Below are 24,741 nucleotides of genomic sequence, written 5' to 3'. Positions count from 1 at the left end.
CATTCTGCTCCTTCCAGAGCATTCCAACGGGACCTGCTTGAAAAACCTACCCGATATTTGGCAGCCGCAGAAGCTTGTGTTAGGTTCTATTATAAATAAACTTGACAGTGCATGGAAAAGTCCCGTATCCCTGAACTGGAAGGAGGGTGTGCTGTGTCTGAATCAGGGGGACAGTGAAAGCCCCCTCTCAGACCTGCGGACTTAGTCTGGAAGAAGCATGCACGCATCCACACTGCGCCCACCGCCGCCCCCCCCCCCCGCCGGCGCCCCCCGGTCAGCCACGGGGCACAGGGGGAGTTTACAGCTGGACCGCCACGCTTGAAAGCCAATTCGACATTAAGAAGAACCACGGCCTTTTGCCAACATGGTGTGTCATATTTATTGGGCTATTCACAGGTCAGCTAAAACAGGAGGAAAGGAAAGACCAGATGACATCAGTAACGTCAGGAAACAAAATATTTAGCATTTCTTAAGTTTCAAATTTTGCATTCCGTTGCAGCTGAGGAATATAGGCAATTCATTAACATAACTGCAATGGGTGTGGTTTATTCTTAGCAACGAGAAGCACGGACATTTATTCAACCGAAGACTTTTAGAACACTAAGCGAAAAAGGAAAGTATATTTTCATGTAGCTAAGACAAGAAAATCATTTATACAAATTAAATTGATACAAAATACATTATAAAGAGAACACACATACAAAAGTCATTAAGTGGGTCAAAGAGCAAGGATGTCACAGAACGCCACACGGAGAGAACACTGGTGTGAATTCATTTCAGTTATGAAAGTAGGTCCAAAGTTTGAGTTACACATTTACTGAGGTAAAGGCACGATCACTTCAACATAATTAATGGGGAAGAATCCAGATTCCCCATGGAGCATTCCCTCATACCAGTTTTCATCTATCTGATTGGTTAATGTAATGATGTCTCCTTCTTTAAATCCTAGTTCTCCTTGGTTCTCTGGCTCAAAATCATAGAGACCACGACAGCAGGGCTGGTCCATGGGAACGTTAGAACCTGTCCACGTCATACGGAGACAAAAAGTACAGGTTAATGGGACACATGATCTTTGGAGAAGGAGGAAGGTGGAGATCTGGAGGGGGTCATGAACACCAGGTCATCTGCCTTCTTCCCCAAAAGGCTGGCTCAGCCCGGCCCACCGATGCTGCGCTCTTGGGGTCTGTCCCGGCTGCCCCTCACTAGATGACGCCCTCGCAGACCTCCTGGGCCCACGGCTTCTCCCCTGGGTACCCCCATCAGAGGAGTCAGGCCCGGCCTACCTTCCTGAAGCAGCTCCTTGGTTCTGCCTGGAGCCCGAGGGAGACACAGAACTACAAGGCCCAACCCCTGCCCTCAGGGAGCTTATGGTTTCTTTGTGAAGATCGGACAATACACGTGCGACATTTGAAGGACAAAGATGAGGTGGTGAGTCACTTATAGCTCAGAAGCTCAGAGAAGGAAGCAGAAAAGGCCCGTGTGGTCGGGACATCTTCTCGGAGCTGGTGACCGGGACACGGAATGAGGCAGGATGTGATGCTGGAGAGAACAGGTAGACTTTTCACAGACCAGCCTGACGTGCTGGGCTGATTATAGGAAGTTCTCGGAATAATGGTTTTCAAATGGTTATTTTTTAATTTCTAAACTAAAACATGGCAATGGTAAGAAAGGAAGAAGAAAAGGAGGGAGGGAGGGAGGGAGGGAGGGAGGGAGGGAGGGAGAATATGCAAAATCGAGGAAAGTCAGCTGTAACCCACTAACCCAGAAATAACCAATGTGAGATTCAACGTTTTGGTGGAGAAGCTTCCAGATGTGTTTATGAATATATTTGCATATGTATTTACATAAATATGTTCATGAAAGAACATTCCTATACATATTATTGTGACTTTTTCTCCAGATTACTTTTAATTGCTGAGCAGTTGTCAACTATATCAGTATGACATGATTTTTTTTTAATGTTTATTTATTTTTGAGAGAAAGAGAGAAAGACAGAGTGTGAGCTGGGGAGGGGCAGAGAGAGAGGGAGACACAGGATCCCAAGCAAGCTCCAGGCTCTGAGCTGTCAGCACAGAGCCCGACGCGGGGCTCAAACCCACGAACCATGAGATGACGACATGAGCCGAAGTTGGGATGCTCAACCGACTGAGCCACCCAGGTGTCCCGATTTTTTTTTGTTTTTTTGTTTTTAATTTTTTTAGCATTTATTCATTTTTGAAAGGCAGACAGACAGAGCGTGAATGGGGGAGGGGGAGAGAGAGAAGCTCTGACAGTGGGGCCTGGACATCAGGGACGCAGAATCTGAAGCAGGTTCCAGGCTCTGAGCTGTTAGCACAGAGCCCGACGCGGGACTCAAACCCATGAACCAGGAGATCATGACCTGAGCCGAAGTTGGACGCTCAACCAACTGGCTTAACCAACCACCCAGGCGCCCCAATGACATGACTTCTTTAACTAACCTCCTATTGCTGGATAGTTAAGGTCTGTCCTTCCCTCCCTCCTTCCTTCCTCTTTCCCCCTTTCTTCAATTTATTTGTCTATTGTTTTTTGGTCTTAAAAGTTTTAGGAGCCCCCTTTTATACTATACTATACTATACTATACTATACTATACTAATTACTATACTTTGTCATTTTGCTGGGAGCATTATTCCCAGTGTATCATGCTTTCTTCAATCTGTTCTGGAATGTGTCCTGAGGGTGGGGCAGGGAAGGGGGTCTGTTTGGTTTTGGCATACATACAGGTCAAGTTCATCAACCTTTGTATCCCAGGTTCCTCCTCCACGTTCGTATGTACATATTCAACTAAATTAATCCCAGCAATGATTTAACTTTTTCACGTGAAAATGTTTACTCTTAACTCCATTGAATTTTGGCTAATAGAGGTGTTATTTACTTTTAACAATGCTCAAGGGTTATCTCAACACAACTTATTAAATGATCCTTTCGTCCTCTACTGACTTCAAATATTACTTTTACCTTTACCATATATATAATTATCACGTGCACTTGGGTGTATTTCAGGATTTTCTATTTTTTTCCCATTGATCGATTTAGGCACCTGCAGCGACGCATCATTTTAAATGTTGTGGCTTTCAAGTAAACGTTAATTACTAATAAGGTAAATTCCTCATCACTTTCTAATCTTTCAAAATCTCCTATTCTCATGAAATCATTCAACCAGGCAAACTTAAGTATCAATGTATTGAGTGTTGTCCCCCCAATAAAAATCCCACTTTGGGGGCACCTGGCTGGCTCAGTCGGTACGGCATGTGGCGCTCGATCTCAGGGTCATGAGTCAGGCCCCACGCTGGGCAGAGAGATTACTTTTTAAGAACTGCATTTTGATTGCAACTGGATATTTTTTTAAGTATTAAGACTAGTTTTAGGAGGTTTTCTAATGAGCGATGATCTGTGTTCCCTGAAAGAACCACTTACACGTGTGTTAAACTTCCATCCGACAGAGAGACCGGGTTTGTTAACTATCTAAGATTTTCGCATCTCTATTCAAAAGCGAGATTACTCTCATTTTACATTCTGGTCAGGTTTTGGTATCAGAACATGCCAGAAACTTGTTTTCTATTCTCCAAAATATTCAGTCTTGAATGTTTGAAAACGTTTGCCCCCAGTGATCTAGGCTAATGGGTTTCTGAACATAGAATGCTTTCTTGGATAGTTTGTGACAGTAACATAAGAGGGTTCACAAAAGAGGTGTGTGGCCCCACTCCAGGGCACGACAGCCTCTAACGGGACGCGTGGCCTCAGCCAGTCTCATGATTCCCTGTGGAGGAGCTGAGGCAAGGGGGTGAGCAGGAGCGGAGAGGTTGCCCCGGCCAGGGGAGGTGACGCCTGACCAGAGGGTCAAGCTCACGGACCACTGGTGGACGCAGAGCAGATGTGACTGTCCCCGTGAAGAACGAGCTGGAAGGGAGCTGAGCCCCACCCCGGGAAAACCACGCGCCCCGTGTACATGGTAACCACCCCGTGGACAGAGACCACCGCCAGAAGACAGAGCAGGCCATCCAGAAGGAGACCAGGGAGGACTCCACACCATCGACAGCCGACTCCTCACGGCTTCCTTTTGTCACAGGAGCAGAGGGAGCTCTGCAAAGGCGGGAGGCAGTGTCCCAGGACAAGACCACACCGGATGCACAGTCTGTGTCCTTTCACAAGGGCTTGACCCCTGCACGTGACGGAAATATCTGCCTAGATCGTCTCACTTCTGCCACTCTCTTTCATGCTTTCTGTTTTGATTTCCTTTTTTCCATAATCAGGAAACAGTTTCCTTTCTCTAACTTCAACTGAGAGTCGAGGCAAGTTCTGCCTCGACTGTGTTCCTTCCTCACCGACTCTTTTATGTCCACATAAAGAGAATAGAGATTTGGGTACTTCTGTGTCTGGCCAAATGAGAAGCCCCTCTGTCCCAGGCAGCGAATTCACCGTGCGCTGCCCGTTTCTCTGGCTGGTGGCGCGGCCCTCCTTCAGCAGGACCCCACTGCCTTCCTGTTACCGCGGCTCTCGATACGGCGGCACGTTAGGACGCCCACAGCCCCTCTGAACCCCAGGCCGATTAAGTCAGAAGCTCTGACAGCGGGGCCTGGACATCAGGGCTTCTTAAAATTTCTCAAGGATTCCAATGTCCAAGGGAGGCTGCAAATCATCAGCCTAATGGCCCTCCCCCCTCCCTCTGCTTTTGTCAGCCAGAGCTTGGGAGCGTCATGGCGTTTCAGCCGGTGGGGAAACGGAAAGCGGTCATGGTAGGGAACGGGATCCTCTTCTCCCTCTCCAGATAGGAAGCTCCTTCCCATGTGGTGACTTACATGTAGACCAGCCTTTTAGCATCTGGATGCACCTGCACTACGGTCTCTAGAATGTACTTCATGTTTCTAGCTTTCTGATGGCTCCTTCCATGACAGACCTCCATGCCACCCCAACTTTTGTCATAATGATGGCGGTGGGAGGATTTCAATGTGGAGGCCCGGCTCATCGTCTTGAATTTGAACAGGATAACATGCAATTACTTCAAAGCACTGGGAAATGGAGTGTTTTGCCTGCAGAACTTTTCATTCTCCTCTGGAAACGCAAAGCCTGGCTGGTGAGCTGGGGCACCGAAAATCTATGGCAACTTGGGCCGTTGAGTCACAGTCAACTTTACTGATGGATACGTGCTTTACTGTGGTCTATGAAGGTGATTACCGTCCTCTTAGCATTTCCAGCACTCTACCAGTGCAATAAAGAGGGAGCCGGAGGCAGCTGCCAAACCACACGGTAGGCTCGGGAAGCACTTCCTTGAACGCGAAACGTCAGCGCCAGAAAGGTATTTTGGTGGTCCTCCCATGGACCCTTCTCTTTGTGAAGGAGAGACAGTGATGCCTCTAAGAGGTGACAACAGCCTGGCCCCGGGGCTAATGGCAGCGCCAGGGCCAGACGCCAGGGCTCCAGACTGGGCCCAGCCTGTGACCTACCCGACGGACGTCACCTCCTACGTGATCCAGGACGCTACTCAGGGTTGCCAAGTCATTTTATGAGCTACCACCCTGACCACGGGTCTAAGTGTATGTATTTTTTCCTCCCATTTACTCTGCAAGCTACCTGCAACGACTAAAATAAATGCTAAACTGCAGGCACGCGCCGACCCCAACCACCAGCTGCATGTGTAGACGTGTGCACTCCCAGCACACACACCGAACACATCGGGGGAAAGACACATTACTCACTTCTCACCTCATTTATTCTAGGCAAGGGGCCGTTGCCACGCTGCCCACTTAGATTTTCTAAGAGCTGGAGAGCGACCAGCACTCCTATCACACTCCATCAGCAGATGAGCCCCAAACAGGGCGTCTCTGCTGAGACCACTGAGTGGAGAGACCCCTGGACACCAGTTCCCTGACTCAGGTGAGGCCTGAACACCTGGCTCTCTCCGGCCAGCTCCACGCCGCCCCCGGCCCCGAACACACTTCCGGCAGTGTGGGCACCAGGTAAATCCACACCTTCCGGCTAGAGCTGGGCTGGCCGTCCTGATTGACACAAGCAGCAGACGATATTCTGGAGGATCATCCCACGCACTTGTCATGCTGGCTCGCGTCCGTGGTCTGGGGCCCTTAATCCAAGGGGCGGTGGCCTCCCTAACTTGATGGAAAGGGGAGAGCCCGCACGTGGACAGTGCAGTCGATGTGGCAAGTTCTAAGCTGCAAAATAATGCCACTTCAGCTATGAAACAGCGGGCAACGGCTTTCACGCCGGTGCCAGGTAGGCTTTTCTGAGATTTAAGAGGCAGAGAGAGAGACCGACAGCCAGATAGGCTGACTCCTGGGGTCCAAGGAACCAGGATGTGAAGGACTCAGAGCAAGGAGATCCTATTACAAGCCGCGAAGAGGGAAGGGCTGTTCCCTGCCACCCAGAGGGGATACACAAGCTCTTTCTAGAGGCCGGAGAGAGAAGAGGCTGGGAAAGAAGGCTGAAATGCTCCCCAGATTCCATCCAGGGCAGGGGGTGGTGGTCTCGGGCCCCACTTCCCACTGGAATTCTGGGAGAAGGCGGCCCCCCCCCCAGGTGCTCTAGCCCCACAGGGGGTGGGGGGCCAAACAGTGGTAACGGTGGGGTGGTGTAATTAAGCCACCTCTGGCTCCCTGTGACCCGCGAACATATCTCAAGTCCCCCGGAAGCAAGGAGGTGCTGGGGGGGCAGCTGGACCGGGCGCGGCCTGGGGGTGGGCACACAGGATGCAGAGACCCCACAAGGCAGAGCTGGAGGCTTGGACCACAGAGCCAGGCCCGGGCCTGTAGCGATAAGTCATCTCAACAGTGCGAGCAGGTCAGGCCCAGACAGGCTCCTCGCCGGCCACCACGATGTCCAGTGACCTTCCCCTGGCATCCGGGCCACATCTTGGGGTCGAGACGTGGGGAGAAGAGGGCCGGTGAGGAAAACCAAGAGCCCTGACAGGGACTTAAAGTGAATTCAAGTCCTAAATTGACCAAGTAATAAGTGGATAGTCTACTTTCTATTGAAAGAGACCGAGTTACCTTGAAATGGCAAGATTATGTTTTTTTCCACCATTAGAAGAGATGGAAAAAAGATTAATTTTTTTTTTTTTTTTTTTTTTTTGGCCAACAGTAGAAATGGAAAAAAGATTAACTTGTTTCCGCCACTGGTCTAAATGGAGGCAAGTTCAGTTCACTTAAAGAGAAATAAAAGTTTCTGCCCACCTAAGTGCTAATGTATGAATTTTCCCTCTCCACAAAAGAGGAGTCAGAATCCCCAGGGCTGGAGCCCAAAGGCCCGGGCAGAACAGACCACGTTTCCTCAGTGGGGTCTCCCAAACGGGACCAGCCACAAACGTCCGCAAGGTGCCCGAATGCCCAACTTCCCACAGTCGGAAGCCGGCACCTTTGCTGAAACCTTCGCGTGAGAAAAGATGGGTCGTACCCAGCGTCCCATCCTCGGGGACGACGTGTGCCTTTTGTCCCCTGGAGTCCGGCAACTGGTGCTCCTCGACCACGCCCACCTGCCGGCTGTCCCGCACGCAGCAGTGGCCCCGGACCCGCGGGGAGGTGCTCTCGCGTAACTCGCCGGCCGATGTGCACGCGTGTGCTGCACAGCAGGCAGATGACCCCCCAGCCCCCCGCCGTCCAGCCTTCCCCCCACCCCCGCCCTGGCCTAGTGGCCTGTGTTTATTTTCTCTTACTCCTGAGACCTGGCTTAACGTAACATGAGAGCAGAGGTGGGAAAAACACAGTCTTCCTTGTTAAAGCCCTGAAACAAAGATTATTTTAACAGAGAAAAGGAGTATCCCTGTTAAATATTTATTATTCCTGTCCTGATCCACACCATTAGGAGAAAAAGAAACAAAGGAGGCTGGAACACAAGAGCTTCAAGGTGGCTGGTCAGTAAGTACCCTATCGGCAGCACACGGCAGGTAGGGAGCTCCTGTTCTCCCTAAAATAAGTTTCCCTCCCTCTAGGCAATAATTTGGCCCAGTTCCTAACAATATTGGGTCCCCCCCTTATTATTTTAACAACGGTAAAATTCCAGGGAGTGCCCTTCCCCCGGCCAGCCCTTCGTGCCCCCAAGTCCCTGCCGCAGAGGGCGACTCACGCAGAGGTGCCCAGCACATCTTACTCCAGTGGTGGTTCCCTGGTCCTCAGCCCCAGTCGGCGACAGGGGTGACACGTGTTTACCACGGGCCAGGGCAATATCCCGAGTGCCTCGCTGGTACCAGTGGGCCCACTTTGGTTCCATTACTTCCCCCAGTGGGATGGAGGGAGAAACCAAGGCATACAGAGGTTCAACACGGCGCGCCTCCATCTGGGTCCAGAGCCCACCCTCGATCCGAAAGTCATTAGCTGGAGGGTCCATCCCCACCTAATTTCTGAGCCAGCCCCAAGCTGGGGTGCGGGGAGGGCGGGGTCCATCCGTTGGGCTCGGTGAGCCCACGTGTCCTCGGCCTGGCGCGCTCGGGGGAGCTCCGAGGCCCCGGGATGCCCTCTGGGGAGCGGTCCCCCCTAAACCCCTCCCTGGTCCTCCGAGGCCCACCCAGGTCCCACCTCGCCTTGCCAGTCATGCTCAAAGGACGTCCTTCGGGTACTTACTCTCTGTCCCGCTTGCCTCCGCCTGGGCCTCTGCTTCTAAGTGAGCAGCTCAGGCTCCAGTTAAAAAACAAAACAAACACTGGCATCCACCGCAGGGGGCAGATCAGCCACCAGAGTGGACGTGGCGTCAGATGTCCCTGGCATTCTGCAGCCGGGCCTGCTCACGTGCCAGGATCTGCCGGCCTGTCGTCAAGGACCGTGTCTCTGCCCCTGCCGCTGACGGCGGTGGAGGGGGACGGGGAGCGAGCGGTCAGCAGGGCGGGGGGCATCCTCTCCGCGGCACGAAAACATCGCCATCTTGGGCCGCATTTAAACTTGGGTTGTTTTCAGACCCTCAGAGGCCCCCACTGCTCTGTCCTCTGCTGGCCCCGACTCTGGGGATCCCGTTACCCGGAACCCCCCCCCCCCGCAGAGCACCCCGACTAACTGCAAGGCAAGCTACGACCCCACCCCCCAACTCCTATAGTTTGGAGGGGAAAGGGGAGGGAGAGAGAAGTGATTCGCACACCGGCTGCCTACTGGCGAACGATGCATCTACCAGAAGCTACTGACCTGAGGAGGGTTCTTTGTCTTTTAGCAAATGCCCCAGACTTCTGTGCCTTTGGAGTGTTTTGTTCCTGCTTTTTTTTTTTAGTCTTTCTCTTGCCTCCCTTGTGGTCGGGCCGCGACCCGTCACTGTCCTGCCGTGAGTGGGCCTTCCCGAAGCTGTCCCTTGGCCTCTCTAATCTGCTGCTTCCAGTCTGCTGTAGGCTAGGAAATCAGAGGACCATTAGGTGACATCAACAGCCACTGGGTCGTGGGCTCTTACTCTGCAGCCCTACGCATGCCCAGCACCTCGATTTACACAAGCTTCAAATAAGCCTGTGCGGTCAGGGTGCTAATTCCCATCCTTTTGAGGGTGAAACCGAGACCCAGAGGCATGGGGTGAGAGCCAGGGTCTGGGCACTTCTGTGGCTCCGGAGCCCATCTGACAGTGAGGACTGCAGGGGACACCCATCGCAGCCGGGCGGGCTCAGCTTCTGCCGCCTTCCTGGTCTTACGTCTGGAAGCTCAGAGGTGTTTCCGTATCACCAACACTACTGGTGGGGCCGCTAAGGGGCAGAGAGGGAGTTTCCTGTCAATGGGCGGAGTTAACCCAAGCAGGAATGGGGGACCCTGTACCCCCTCTGGGGGGCTTCAGCTGCACACCAGGACCTCCCTGAGATGTGGCTGTGCCCCCACCATCGGACGATGGGGCAGCTCAGCTCTTGACGGGCTGGGACGCATGACCGGTTTCAAACTTTCAAGTTTATTTCCAGTTCAGACTCGTTCTCAGGCACTCCGGGACAGACACCACACTCAACCCAGGAGATGCCACCTCTTTTGAATTAGAATGAGCATATTTGGTGCAAGTTTTAATTTCTTTTTCTTTTAATCAGTCTAAAATCTCAAGCACTTGTAGAAAAATTCCTTGGAAGCTAAACACTTTCTCTTTAGCTGACCCAGACACAGCAGAATTGTGATAAATACCATAAAACTTACTTTGTTTAGCATCTCTAAAACACTATTTTTGGGGCGCCTGGGTGGCTCAGTCGGTTGAGCATCTGACTTCGGCTCCGGTCACGACCTCACGGTTCGTGGGTTCGAGCCCCGCGTCGGGCTCTGTGCTGTCAGCTCGGAGCCTGGAGCCTGCTTCGGATTCTGTGTCTCCCTCTCTCTCTGCCCCCCGCCCACTCACGCTCTGTCTCTCTCTCTCCCTCAAAAGATAAGATAAACATTAAAAATATAAATAAATAAAATAAAATCCTATTTTTGTCCGCTGGTAATAAATTAGACAGGGACTTCAGATCCCTGGTTTCTAGCTCTGGATTAGGTCACCTCTGGGCCCTGACTTTCACCTTTAATCTGTGGTTAATGCTACGGACTGAATGTCCAACAAATGCATATGCTGAAGCCTAGTCCCCAGTGCGGTGGTAAGTGGAGGTGGGACTCTGGGGAGGTGATTAGGTCGCGACGGTGGACCCGCAGGAATGGGACCGAGCCACCGTGTCGGGACACAACAAGAAGACAGCCGTCTGCAAACCAGGCAGCGGACCCTCATCGGCCACAGAAACTGCTGGCACCTTGACCTCGGACCTCAAGCCTCTAGTGCTGTGGGAAATAAGTGTGTTGGTTAAGCCCCTGGTCTGTGGTGTTCTGTGACAGATGCCCAGCTAGCTAAGACAAATCTACTGAAGTCTATGAACTGTCTTTCTAGAAATAAGACATCTGTGCTCATCCACGGGAGATGTGACTTGTTGAAACTGCTGGTCAGTGGAACTCAAGCTTCATGATTCTACTCTCGTCTATAAAAATGAGCATGTGTGATTTCTTTTACCCTTAATACCAGTCCTCCCCAGCTGATGAAGACTGCAACACCCCGGTGTGACCAGTAAGGTGTGTGCCCTCCACCCTGCACAGCCTTGCTTGTCCCGAGATGTAATTTCGAAAGTTGAGGCCCCCGTACTTATGGAAGCTTCCTGGGAGGTGGCCCTCTGTGACAACCAGGCCTGGGAGGTGACCCTCTGTGACCATCAGGCCCAGCATCTGTGGGTCCCCTTCGCCACTCCGAGTGAAGGGAAAGCAGAAAACAAACGGTGGCCTTAATCACAGGTGGCTTCCTGGCCGCCGGCACGGGGCCAAGCCTGCAGATGTGTTTCCTTTGCTCTGCTCCTCGCTTTGCATAGTGTGGATTAGATGCCAACACTCAAAAATCAGGAGATTGACTGGGGCGCCTGGGTGGCTCAGTCAGTTGGGCGTCCGACTTCGGCTCAGGTCACGATCTCGCGGTCCGTGAGTTCGAGCCCTGCGTCGGGCTCTGTGCTGACAGCTCAGAGCCTGGAGCCTGTTTCAGATTCTATGTCTCCCTCTTCCTCTGACCCTCCCCTGTTCATGCTCTCTCTGTCTCAAAAATAAGTAAATGTTAAAAAAAATTTTTTTTTTTTTTTTAAATCAGGAGATTGCCAGAAATATATGATTTCTGGCTTCTCTTGAAAAAATCAGAAAGGCTGGCTATTCTGGGCCCACAGCCCCGGGCACCAAGCAGTGGCTGCTGCCCACTGGTGTCCCCGTGACTAGACTCGCCTCCCCCCTTTGTGCACCTGTCCTGGAGGTCCGGTGTCAGCCACTTATCACCAGCCTGGCACTGTTTTCTTACGCTTTCCCTGCGTCTCTCGTCCTCATAATCTGGCATTAGAATTTGCACCTGGGGCCACACCCACTGGATAATTCCAGGGGGCGTCAGACAGGACTCCGAGGTACTGTCCCCTGGATTTGTGCTATTCGGGTGCCCTGTGTGTCACCCGGGACACAATCCACTTCAACACTTTTTTTTTTTTTTTAGTGTAAGTACCAGGGTGCCCAGGTAGCTCAGTTGGGTGTCTGACTCTTGATTTCAGCTCAGGTCATGAGGTCACGATCTCATGGTTCATGGGATCAAGCCCCACGTCGGGCTCTGTGCTCACAGCACAGAGCTGCTTGGGATTCTCTCTCTCTCTCTCTCTCTCTCTCTCTCTCTCTCTCTGCCTCTCTCTGTCCCTCCCCAGCTTGCTCACCAGCTCTCTCTCTCAAAATAAATAAACATTTAAAAATATATAAGTACCTATATTAATATTTAGATAATGACATTTTAAAATTTAGCTTAAACACCTTGCAAAATATCGACATTTTTAAATATGCAGCATTTGAGATAATAGAATCGTATCACCATGTCAGCCAAGTAGTACTAAACTTGCCACAACTAAGTTACAAGTTACATCTTACAGCTTTTGGAAACCTCTTTTCATAGACTTTTTCGAAGAATTACAGGAAACCATTCCCTGCAGGGAGAGAGCCTTTCCCTCTAAAGCTTCCTTCGGAGGAAAAATAAGAGAAGGGCTTTTCTCCTTTCTCGAATCAATGGCTGCTGATCAACAATAAGAATCATGGTTCAATTTCATCTTTTTAAAGAAATATTTTTTAAACACAGAACATACAAAAATGTTCAGTCTGTACACTTCTCAAGTTTTTAAGAATGTTAGGTGCTCATAAAAGATAATTACTACAGCCACAGAGTGAGCTGGGAAAGAAACTTGGAAGGTGTTATGGCCAATCATTTTACTCAGGAACAAGGTCAAATCAGCCCAGAGATGTTAAGAAACTCACCCAAAGTCACACAGCTCATGGATCTGAGCTACAATACAGGAGTCCTGCACTTCCTTGTTTATTTCTCTCCTGTCAATAGCACTGACTGACCCACCGCTGATAGTATACAGAAACGGATGTGTGGGGAGGGCAACAAGCAAGGAAATTGTGGGAGGGAAAGAAGAAAAAGTAAAAACCAACCTGCCCACGAAGCAATCACCACTGTCGCTGTTAAGTGACATTTTAATTTCCTCTTTGGAAATTTAGGTTAAAAAAAAAAAAAGCATATATTTCTATTTGCAAAGTGCTCGTCTTCTTCGAGTTTCAAGCCTCACACTTTACTTTGGAAGAAATGTTTATTTTCTAACGTAATCCCAGAGATTCTGCCCCAACAGGGGGAACGACTCAGACTCGAGACAGGATTTCCGAGCCCCTCTGAGAAGCGTCAAGAACTTTATAAAAGTCTCCTTTATACCTGAAGGGAGTTGGACTGTCTTCACATAGGCCCTTTGAGAGATTTATTCTGCCTTGCTCTGAAACGCCTACGGCATGCACTCGCAGCCCACACTTGTTCACTGATCTCAGCCCATCTCAGGCCGGAGCATATTAACCCTAAATCGTGAATATATAAAGCGGCACCCTCTTTAAGAACCCAAGTGGGAGGGGGAACCCTCCACACATAATCGAGTTGATAAAAAAGGTAAACTATACCTTGTCTTTTTTTTTTTATGTTTTACTTATTTTTGAGAGAGGGAGAGAGAGAGACAGAGCTCGAGCAGGGGAGGGGCAGACAGAGAGGGAGACACAGAATCCGAAGCAGGCTCCAGGCTCCGAGCTGTCAGCACAGAGCCCGACGTGGGGGCTCGAACTCACGGACCGCGAGCTCATGACCTGAACCAAAGTCAGACGCTAAACCGACCGAGCCACCCAGGCGCCCCTGTTCTTACCTTTATGTTAAAGAGAACTTCGAAGAAAAAACAACAAACTGAAGAAAGTATACCCAACAGATAGGACAGCCAAGTATTACTGTAACTTAGAGGGTTCTTAAATTTTTTTTAATGCTTTTTTTTTTGAGAGAGAGAGAAAGAGAGAGAGAGAGAGAGAGAGCGCACAAGTTGGGGAGGGGCAGAGAAAGAGGGAGAAGGCAGAGCCCGAAGCAGGCTCCAGGCTCCGAGCTGTCAGCACAGAGCCTGACGCGGGGCTCGAGTTCGGGAACCGCGAGATCACGACCTGAGCCGAAGTCAGACGCTCAACCGACGGGGCCACACAGGCGCCCCTATACTTTGTAACGCACTAAGTGACAACGTGGGGCCCGGTAAAAATGAGCCAGGAAGATACTTGAGCACAGGTTACAAACTCCTACACTATTTTCTGCAAAACCCAGGGTTTTCTGGGAACAACCCAGGCACACGTTTCAGCCTGGAGACTTTTCTTGGCCCCCTCGTGTCTTTGGGGACCCAGGGGCAGCACATGCCGGTGAAGCGTCGTGACCCTGCACTCACGGGCTCGGCCGGGCGGTGCTTTCTCCAAGCCAGGGCGACAGCGGGGCTCTGCAATTCATCATCTCAACATGTGACTTCCACCACCATCCCCCTCCCCCTTCTCCATTCCTGGCTCATTCTATTCATTCTCTTAAGCAGCGAGAAATGATGTTATCGAAGATTCCATCTCAGTCCCGCGATGGATTGTGCCTAACTGACCTGCACCCTTTTCATCTCCCTCTTTTCCTTTAGAAAGAAACGATGGAGAAAATGTTCTTGGAATTCGTTCCTGGCAGAGTCCTGCGAGCTTCGCTTTAAATTGTTAGTGAAATGCTTGACATTTTTCCTTCACTTTATAAACATTATGTGCAAATCATCCAGAATCCTGATGGAAAGTAATTTCCCATTGATACAGGCTATAAAATGCCATTTTCTTTTGAAACCGTGCCCCAGAAACAAACAGTACAGGACCCCCTTGCACTCGCAGATTCCACCCACACATCACCCAAGCCCGATGCTGGAGTCGGGGGCCCAGGCTCCTGCCAGGGGCGATTTCGGAGAGGCAGCCTGGGAAGGCACAGGCACGCGTCGAACGGTGGCACTCGGAGCCTGCAGCACCCGAGAATCCGGCGGCTGGACCCGGAGCCTTCCAGAGACTATCTCTTGCACATCTGTGGTCTGGTCTCTGGCCGACCACTGCCCTTCTAACAACTGAATCTGCCCAGGGGCCTAGCTACTGGCCAAGAAGGAGGGGACGAAAGCACTGACATGCACAGTCTGGCAGAGAAAGCCAGGGAACTCGCCGTCCTATCCGCGTTTTCTTCTTCCAGGTCAGATGCATACGACCAACTCCCTGTGCGACCACCTGCTGGCTGCAGCGTCCCTGCGATCAAGAATCTTGGAAATAAATCATCCCCAATGCTCTTGGACGTTTTAAACGTCGCCCTGGATTCCTTCTTAATGATATAAAGTGAAATATCTGTGAGGGAAAGTGCCCAGCACCGCTACTTACTGGCTCTGTGGCCTTGAGAAAAATCTCACTTAACCCCTCTGAGCCTCCACTTACGCATCTGCAAAATGTGCATAACGACAATCTAAGAAATGTGTATGAAGTATTTCGTACACTACCTGACCCACAATAAGTACTCAGGAAGTGTAACTGCTATGTTGTTATATTATTATTTGTTACTCTCTTATTTTCTACTATTACCACTTCCTTGAAATGTTGTCACGGTCATGAAATGAGTTCTGTATGTAAAGCATCAAATAATGATACCTGGCATATTTCTGGCACTCCAATGCTACGTCCTTATGGCCTTAAGTGATGCTTTAGTTAAAATCCACCTTCACTGTCACAGAGTACAGTGCTTTTCACACTGTCCGTCTGAGAGGTCCAGTTAGCATCCTCCAGGTAGGCGAGGACACCCCCTCCCAAAGGAGAGCTGACTTTTCTCTCCTAGCAAATGAGAGCATGGCATCCTGGGAGCTGGCCCCTGGCTCCTGCTAACTGGGCTTCCCTCAGACACAATACGGTGCAGGGGGCGGGGAGGGGGGTGATGGGCAGCCTGGGGTCGGACTCACTTTCAAAGTTTTTAGTTTTTTACATCCCGCTTCTTTTCAAACAGAAATTGTGAAGTGGCTTATAATAATATACATATTCAGAATCTAGTGTTTCTGGACCAGAAGTAGAGAAGCAAAGCCACAAACACTAGGGAAACAATATATTGTCATCCAAACGGGAGAACTTCCGAGAGTAAAAGCGGGGCATTATAACAAACTGAACTAGAGTGACGGAGATGGGACTGTCTTGGGACAGTTTACGGGGACTGTCCCAAGCGAATGAGGGTACAGGGCTGCCGTGGCCCAAGGGGAGGAGAAGCACGTGAGCCAGATGCAGTCGCATTAATGGTCCCCATGATCCTCTCCTCACACCCGGCACTGAGCTTCCTGGAGGTTTATCCAAATGTTCTTATTTGAATGTTCTTTTTTTTTTTTTTTTTTAATTTTTTTTTCAACGTTTTATTTTATTTTTGGGACAGAGACAGACAGAGCATGAACGGGCGAGGGGCAGAGAGAGAGGGAGACACAGAATCGGAAACAGGCTCCAGGCTCCGAGCCATCAGCCCAGAGCCCGACGCGGGGCTCGAACTCACGGACCGCGAGATCGTGACCTGGCTGAAGTCGGACGCTTAACCGACTGCGCCATCCAGGCGCCCTGAATGTTCTTATCAAAACACAACTGAAAGAGTATCTTGGAAAGAAAGGAAACTGTTGTCCGTGATCCTACTACCATCTAACCTGGTCTTCACAGATACCGATTTGCAGAACTGCAATCGCAGGGTACTTACAAGTTTGCGTCTCTTTTCCACTCAATTTTCAGACCATACACAGGTTTATGCATCTACATAATGTCCACAGTAATAAGTCTAAGTAGCTGCAAAACAACCCCTCTGATGTACTGTTGCCCTATTACAGACAAATATATATAAATGAATGCTGGCCATTAGGTTATTTTCACTTATAACTTTTTATTTCTCTAGACAGTGGTGTATCAGAACGGGGAATATGCTGTTGCTTAAATTATTTCCTCAGGACACATGTCCGGGCATGAAGCCACTGAGAATGCATAAACATTTTTATTAATTTTGATAGATACCGCTAAATTGATTTCCCAGTGAGTCACCCCAGGGGTCGACGGATGATAGCCTGCGGGCCAAATAATGTTTTAATGGAACACAGCCTTGCCCATTCATTTCCACACTGTCTACGGCCGCTCCCCACTGTAACCAAGTCACGTGGTTACAACAGAGCCCGTACAGCCCACGAAGCCTAAAGTATTTACCACTCGGCCCCCGACGGAAGACATCTGCCAGCCCTCGCTTACCTTAACGCGCCTTCCCACAAGCCGCGTGGGCACGGACGCGGGACCACACTCTCACAGAAATGAATCATGTGGGACCTACAGGGAGGTCAGCGAGACAGAACAGACGTCTTCTTCCACAACAAGTGTGTGGTCGGTGAGCGTGGTACGAGCCACGAGCTAACCACGAAACCCACTCTTCCCTTCTTCCCCAGGAATATCAATACAGGTAGGATGTGACTCTCCCCGCACCCCCCCCCGCCCCCAACTCAGCCTCTGCAGCCACGTGAGGCCATCAGGCTCCGCTCCTGCCAGACTGGGAGTGGAAGAGACGTGAGCCATGTGGGGCTCGTTTCCGAAAGGGGAATCTCTGGCCTGGGCTCCCAGTCTGAATTTCTACCTTTTTTGAACACCTGCTTCCTGGAGTGTCCACACGACAGCAACTACTACCTAACTGACACAACACGGTGCCAGAAGTGGGGTCTTGCCACCACGAGACTTGTGGTGCCGACCCTGCGGGCAGGAGGCGATGAGGAAGACGCGGGTATCACAGGCGTGAAGCCACGACCTCGCTGGGTCGTGGCAAAGTGTTTGGTGACACTTTGGCCTATGACCAGTCGGAGAGCATATCACGTGCCAGCAGCTCGAAAGAAAAAAGATGGACAAAACAGAACGCTAGTGCGTGTTCGCCGCTCCGTGGTGCTGCCACAAATTGCTGTAAGAGAGACAACAAGAACTGCCCAGTTTGCAAGCAAAAGTAAGAGGGAGGAGAGAAAAGAGCCGAGGTTGGATTGCCGTGCGTTAGAAAAGCTAACTGCTTGGGGCGCCTGGGTGGCGCAGTCGGTTAAGCGTCCGACTTCAGCCAGGTCACGATCTCGCGGTCCGTGAGTTCGAGCCCCGCGTCGGGCTCTGGGCTGATGGCTCGGAGCCTGGAGCCTGTTTCCAATTCTGTGTCTCCCTCTCTCTCTGCCCCTCCCCCGTTCATGCTCTGTCTCTCTCTGTCCCAAAAATAAATAAACGTTGGAAAAAAAAAAAAAAAAAGAAAAGCTAACTGCTTGATGAGCAAGGTGTTATCCCAAATCACTCTGAGACTTCTCTAAACCAAATGAAGGACCCAGTTCTGCGGCAAGGATTAAGTTAAAAGTATTGCCTCCCCACTCCCAGTCCCCTGTTGACTCAGACAGCCTCAAGGTAACCTTCACAGGTTAAGAAAGGCTAAAGGGCAGCCGGCGGAACGGGAGAAGACATCTGCAAACGACACGTGCGATAAAGGGTTAGTATCCAAAATCTAGCTAGCACTTACCAAACTCAAGACCCAAAAAACAAATAATCCAGTGAAAAACTGGGCTCATAAGTAGATGCTTTTCCAAAGACACCCAGAGAGCTAACAGACACGTGAAAATATGCTCAACATCACTCATCAACAGGGGACTACAAATCAAAACCACACTCAGATACCACCTCACACAGGTCAGAGTGGCTAAAATGAACAAATCAGGAGACTATAGAGGCTGGAGAGGATGTGGAGAAACGGGAACCCTCTCGTGCAAACTGGTGCAGCCGCTCTGGAGAACAGGGTGGAGGTTCCTCAAAAAATTAAAAATACAACTACCCTCTGACCCAGCAAATGCACTACTAGGTATTTATCCAAGGGATACAGGTGTGCTGGCTTGAAGGAGCACATGCACCCCAATGTTTATAGCAGCACTCTCAACAATAGCCAAGGTATGGAAAGAGCCCAAATGTCCATTGACAAACGAATGGATAAAGATGTGGTAAATGTATACAATGTAAATATTACTCGGCAATCCAAAAGAATGAAATCTGGCCGTCTGCGACAACGTGGATGGAACTGGAGTGTATTATCCTAAGTAAAATAAGTCAGAGAAATTTGATTTAACAAATATCATATGATCTCACTCCTATGTGGAATTTAAGAGACACAACAGATAAACACAGGGAAAGGGAAGGAAAACTAAGGTAAAAACAGAGAGGGAGGCAAACCGTAAGAGACTCTTAAATACAGAGACCAGACTGGGGGTTGCTGGAGGGGAGGGGGGGGAGGGGCTAGATGGGGGATGGGCGCTGAGGAGGGCGCTTGCTGGGAGGAGCACTGGGTGTTGGATGGGAGTGAGGAATCACTGGGTTCTGCTCCTGAAACCGGTGCTGCAGTGCTCAATCAATCAATAACTTGAATTTAAATTAAAAAGAAAAAGGCTCGACAAGAAGAGGAGGAAAGAAGGTGGCCCGAAGAGCTACGTCTAGGACAAGGCCGCGGGGGTGGTCACCGGCCCGGAGGCAGAGTTTCCGGAGGCAGCAAGCGTGAAAGGAAGAGAGCAGGTGGAACCTGAACACGTCTGCATCTCTTGAAGCCTGAAGGGCCCCCGCAGACCCCTAAGCGCAGGAAGCGCAACTCTGCAAGGGGGCGGGCTCCTCAGTCCGCTTCCGACGTGAAGTGCGGGTGTGGACTGATACGAAGGACCCCGGAGAGGACAGATCTCGGGACCACAGGGCCCGGGCCAAGGGAGGTCCCCTGCTCCTTCCCGAGAGCAGGACCAGCGTCTGATCAAGGGACCTCTGCCACGGCCACGCGACGGGGTGCTGGCAACGCCTGTCCCCCCGCGTCCCTCAGGGACCAGTGTCTGCCGCATGTCTCCATGGGAACCGGGTGGCTGTCCAGCCAGAGACCGCACTCCCGGCTCCACCACCGCCCGCGGGCGTCCGACCCAGGTCTCCTCCCGGGACCACAGGTGTGTGTGTCACTCCCGCCTCGCGGGCTCGAGAGGCAGTGTCTAGCCTGTTCCTTCTCCCCTGCCTGGTGGCTGGCGTGGCAACGGCCAGGACGGTGCGGAAGCCACGCAGTGAGGCTGGCGGAGAGGCCATCAGCCCAGCCCGGTGGGGGGGGGGGGAGGGGGCTCCGCGGACGACGCGAACACAGCCCACCTAAGAGTGTTCTCCTGGGCTGCTGCATCAGTGAGAAGACCCCGTTTTCTTGAGCACCGGCTGCACTTTGGGGTCCTTTTTTTTTTAACAAAATAAAACAAAACAAGAAGACCAACTGGTGTCAAGGAGTGAGAGAAGGATGCTTTTCTTACGGTGTCACTCAAGGTCCTTTAGGCCTGCACCACTCAGCACCTAGAGCCGTGCCGGGCATTAGGCAACAAGCAGCAGAGAGACGCGTCTAGGGGGACGTGCGGCACCGCACAACCCGAGAGAGGCCTGCGCTGATACAGCAGACTGAGTACAGGCTGCAGCCTGGCTTTAATGCCGAATCGCCAGCAATTACAAAGTAGGTATGTTTTAAGTTTCCAAGTGAAGTTCGGAGACAAGACTGAACACCACTGGCAGACCAAAAATGACGAAGAACATGAGGGATATTTTGAGAGTGGGAAAGTGGCGGATGGAAGAAATTAAACTCAAAATGGTTCCCAAACAGGGATGCTCCAGACTGGGCCCCGAAGACGCCCAAAGAGCAGCGTCCGTGCCTACTGGAAGCTGGGTGACCGGCTGGCCTTCTGGGAAAAGAGCGGCCAGGGGAGTCCCCCCCCCCATTCTGGGTTTGTACCAAGCACCTGGGGGCCGAGGCATCTGCCCCCAGGAAGGAGTAGTGAGCGCAGGGACCTGAACACAAAGTCGGGGCAGTGCCCTGAGGGTGCAAACACCCACAAAACCCGAAACCAGTGCACCTCACTCAGTAGACCCAGCAGGCACAGACACGGCACTATGGGCAAACCGACATGAAATCCCACGTAAAAAGCTGTGCAAAGAGGCACGAACATCCAGTGCCGGATGAGAGACAGCTTCGTAAAATAGATACCAGACGCCAAGAAACGTACAAAGAGATGAGAATTAACAGAGACATCACATGCAGACTTGTAAAAGCTTAATTCATATTCTCAAAGGGATATGAAGAATCTAATTACTTGTAAAATTCAATCTTAAAATTAAAAAATTAGAATATTGGGGTGATAAGCAGAATAATAACCATTTCACCCCCAGCCCATAAGATGTCTACATCCTAATCCCCCAGGACCTGTAGATTTCTTCCTGACATGGCAGAAGGGAATTTGAGGATGTGATTACAGGTCTGGAGACAGAAAGATAACTCTGAATTATGAGGGCGAGTCCAATTTTATCACAACGTAATCACCCGTAAGGGTTCTTATAAGAGGAAGGCGGGAGGGTCAGAGTCAGAGAAGGAGATATATCTTCAATGGAAGCAGAAGTCAGACAGTTTTGAAGATCGTAAACTGCCGGCTTTGAACATAAAAAAGGGACCACAAGCCAAGGCTACAAGACAGCCTCTAGAAGGTGGAAGAGACAATGGATTCTCCCCCAGAGCCAGGAACACCGACACCTTGATTTAAGACTTCTGACCTCCAGAACTGTAAGACTGTAAGACCGAGAATAAATGTGTGTTACTTCAAGCCATACAACGTGTGGTAATTTGTTACCAGCAGGAAGCTAATTCACTTGGAAAAAGAAATTCAGTAGATGGGCTAAATAAATGAATGGGTACAGAACAGTCAAAGAAACAAAACATAAAAGGTGAAATCTCCCCAGAGGACAGAGTGAAAACAACACGGATAGAGAAAGCAAGAAGAAAACGATGAGCCAAAGAGGAAGAGCCAGAAGTTTCAACATCTAATAGGATTTTAAAAAGGAAAACTCAAGAGACAATAGAGAAGAATATTTAAAGCATTAACGATTTTTTCCCATCATTAAAAACAATATGAATAATCACATTTAAAGGGTCAATGAGAACTAAGGGCGAGTAGGGGAATATAACCGATCTTCCCGTAATTTTGCTAGAATTGCCGGGAGGAAAAGACAGCTTCACAACTAGGGTCGGGCATCCAATACCCCTCACCTGAAAATTAATAGAAAAGAATAGACAAAATATCCATAAGGACACAGGAGACTTGAACTACGTTATCAGGCAACGTGACCTAATTGACATTTGTAGAACACTCTACCCAACACGAATAGAATCCACTTGCATTTCAAGTCAAGAACATTTACCAGGATGGATTCTATTCTGGGCCATAAAGCAAGTCTCAAAAAATGTTAAAGGGTACAGTTCACACGGACTATGTCATCGACCAAAATGGAATTAATTAGAAATCTAAAACAGAAAGGTATCTGGAGAATCCTCCAAATGTAGGGAAGTAAACCATGGGTTAAAGATGATATCAAACATGAAACTAGAAAGTACTCCAAAGAGGACGAAAATGAAGACAACATACCAAGAGCTACGGGTTACCGCTAACGGTGGTACTTCGAGGGAAAGACCATCACTAAACACACAGATTAGGAAGGAAGAAAGGACGCAGGGACCTCAGCTTCTACCTCAAGAAATTACATGAAGAAGAGCAAATGAAATCCAAAAGAGAAGAAATAACAAAGATCGAAGTGGAACTCAGTGAGCTAGAAAACAGTAAGCAAGAGGGGCGCCTGGGTGGCGCAGTCGGTTAAGCGTCCGACTTCAGCCAGGTCGCGATCTCGCGGTCCGTGAGTTCGAGCCCCACGTCAGGCTCTGGGCTGATGGCTCAGAGCCTGGAGCCTCTTTCCAATTCTGTGTCTCCCTCTCTCTTTGCCCTTCCCCCGTTCATGCTCTGTCTCTCTCTGTCCCAAAAATAAATAAACATTTAAAAAAAATTTTTTTAAATAAATAAATAAATAAATAAATAAATAAATAAAAAAGAAAACAGTAAGCAAGAGAGAAATCAATGCAACAGAAAACGGGTTCTTTGAGAACAGCAATAAAACTGAGGCATCAATAGGCAGGTTGATCAAGGAAAAAAAGAGAGAAGATACAAATTTTCTGTCAGAAACGAGAGCAGTGGGATCACTAAAAACTCTATAGAGCTTACAAGGAAAATACGGGAATATATGAACAACTTTATGCCAATAAATCTGGCAACTTAGATGAAATGGACGAATACCCTGAAAGACACAAACTACCAGAGCTCACTCCAGAAGAAACAGATGCCCTCAATAGCCTGAGATCTATAAGGAAATTTAATTTGTGGTTAAAAAAAACTTCTGCACAGGGAAACATTGATTTAAAGAGTAACTTTACAGTGAAAGCTGAGAAACACTGGGTTGGCCAGGGGGTCAACGACAGCATCGATTACAATTAACATCAATAGTAATAAGTAATTCGTGTTGATGGAATATTCCCCGAGAATGGCACCTGGCCTCTGTGGTGTGGCCCTGACTCCACATCCAAATCCCCAGTCTCATCCTGAAAAAAAACGAGACAAATCTCAACTGAGGAACATTCTACAGAATATCTGAACACTACTCCCGCAAACTGCCAAGCTCATTAAACACAAAGACAGTCTTAGAAACTGTCACAGTCAAGAGTCTACAGACATGATGACTAAATACAATGCAGTGTCCTGGAGGAGATCTTGGAACAGAAAAAGGACATTAGGTAAAAACTAAGGAAATGTGAATAAAGTACAGACTTTAGTTAATGATGCATCAATACAGTCTCACTGGATTACCACACTAGTAAGGTGTTAATAATAAGGGGAGAAAAACATCAAGGGAAACAGTTACGGGTATATAAGAATAGTGTACTATCTCTGCAACTTTTCTATAAACCCATAACTATTCTAAAATTAAGTTGACTTAAAAAAAAAAAAACAACCTTTCTCACAAAGGGTTTATCCCATGAATATCAGACCGCTTTAATTAATTTAACCGAAGTCACCATGCTAACAAACTAAAATAAAAACATATTATCATCTCCACAGACGCCAAAAAAGGCATTTGACAAAATCTAAAATTCATTCCTGATAAAAACTCCCAGCAAACTATGCCTGGAAGGGAATTCAATCTGAAAAAAAGACATCTATGAAAAATCTACAGCTAACATCATACTTAATTAGGAGATGCCGAATGCCACTCCTCTCATATCAAGAACAAGGCAAGCATGTCCACTCCAACTCCCCTAGTCAGCATGATACCAGAGGTTCTAGCAAGTGCAAAAAAGGCAAGAAAAACAAATAAAAGCCATCCTGACATCCAGTAAAATTGCCTTTATTTGTGGGTGACGTGATCATCTTTATAGAAAAACTACGGGGTTTACAAAAAAGCTGCTGGAACTAATAAGTGAATTTAGCAACATGGCAGGAAACGACACCAATCCATAAAAACCAACTGTACACCTATACACTAGCAAGAAGAAGTTAAAACCTGAAATTTTATTTAAATGCTATTTACAATCATATGAAATTTTTGAAGTATTGAGAGATTGATTTAAAAATGTACCAGACCTATCTGCTGAAAATAGTAAAACATGGCTGGAGAAATTAAGAAAACTTAAATAAGTGGAAAATAAAGCAGGCTGTGTTCAAGACTGGAAAGGCTCATGTTGTTAAGTTGTAAATTCCCCCTAAATCGATGTACAGGTTCAACCTCAACCAATTCAAAACCTGAGCATGCTTTGTTTTGTAAAAATGAAAACGCGGATGCTAAAATTCACATGGAAATGCTACTAGAACAGCCCAACCACTTTGAAAGAGAAGCCACGCTAGAGAATTAATACCGCCCTACTTCAAGACTTACGATGAGGCCAGAGCGAGCAAGACAACAGAAATCTGAATGACAATGGAAATGTAACGATAGAACACTATGTGATACTGCTGTGAATATTATTTTCAT

At 49.1% G+C, this 24,741-nt stretch overlaps 1 protein-coding gene across 1 annotated transcript in view; it reads right to left on the bottom strand.

The window, feature by feature from the left end:
- Positions 1 to 814: 814 nt before the first annotated feature.
- SH3GL3 (SH3 domain containing GRB2 like 3, endophilin A3) overlaps positions 815 to 24,741 on the bottom strand; it is a 42,753-nt gene continuing 18,826 nt past the window's right edge. The window contains exon 6 of the mRNA XM_047086828.1: positions 815 to 1,020. Coding sequence (XP_046942784.1) covers positions 815 to 1,020 — 206 coding nt within the window. The remainder of the gene's footprint in view (positions 1,021 to 24,741) is intronic.

This window comes from Lynx rufus, unplaced genomic scaffold (genome assembly GCF_022079265.1).
Source record: "Lynx rufus isolate CCGP_SWC_20201006 ecotype Redwood Valley unplaced genomic scaffold, mLynRuf1.p SCAF_21, whole genome shotgun sequence".
Taxonomy (NCBI): domain Eukaryota; kingdom Metazoa; phylum Chordata; class Mammalia; order Carnivora; family Felidae; genus Lynx; species Lynx rufus.
This window is presented reverse-complemented; position numbering and strand designations above follow the sequence as displayed.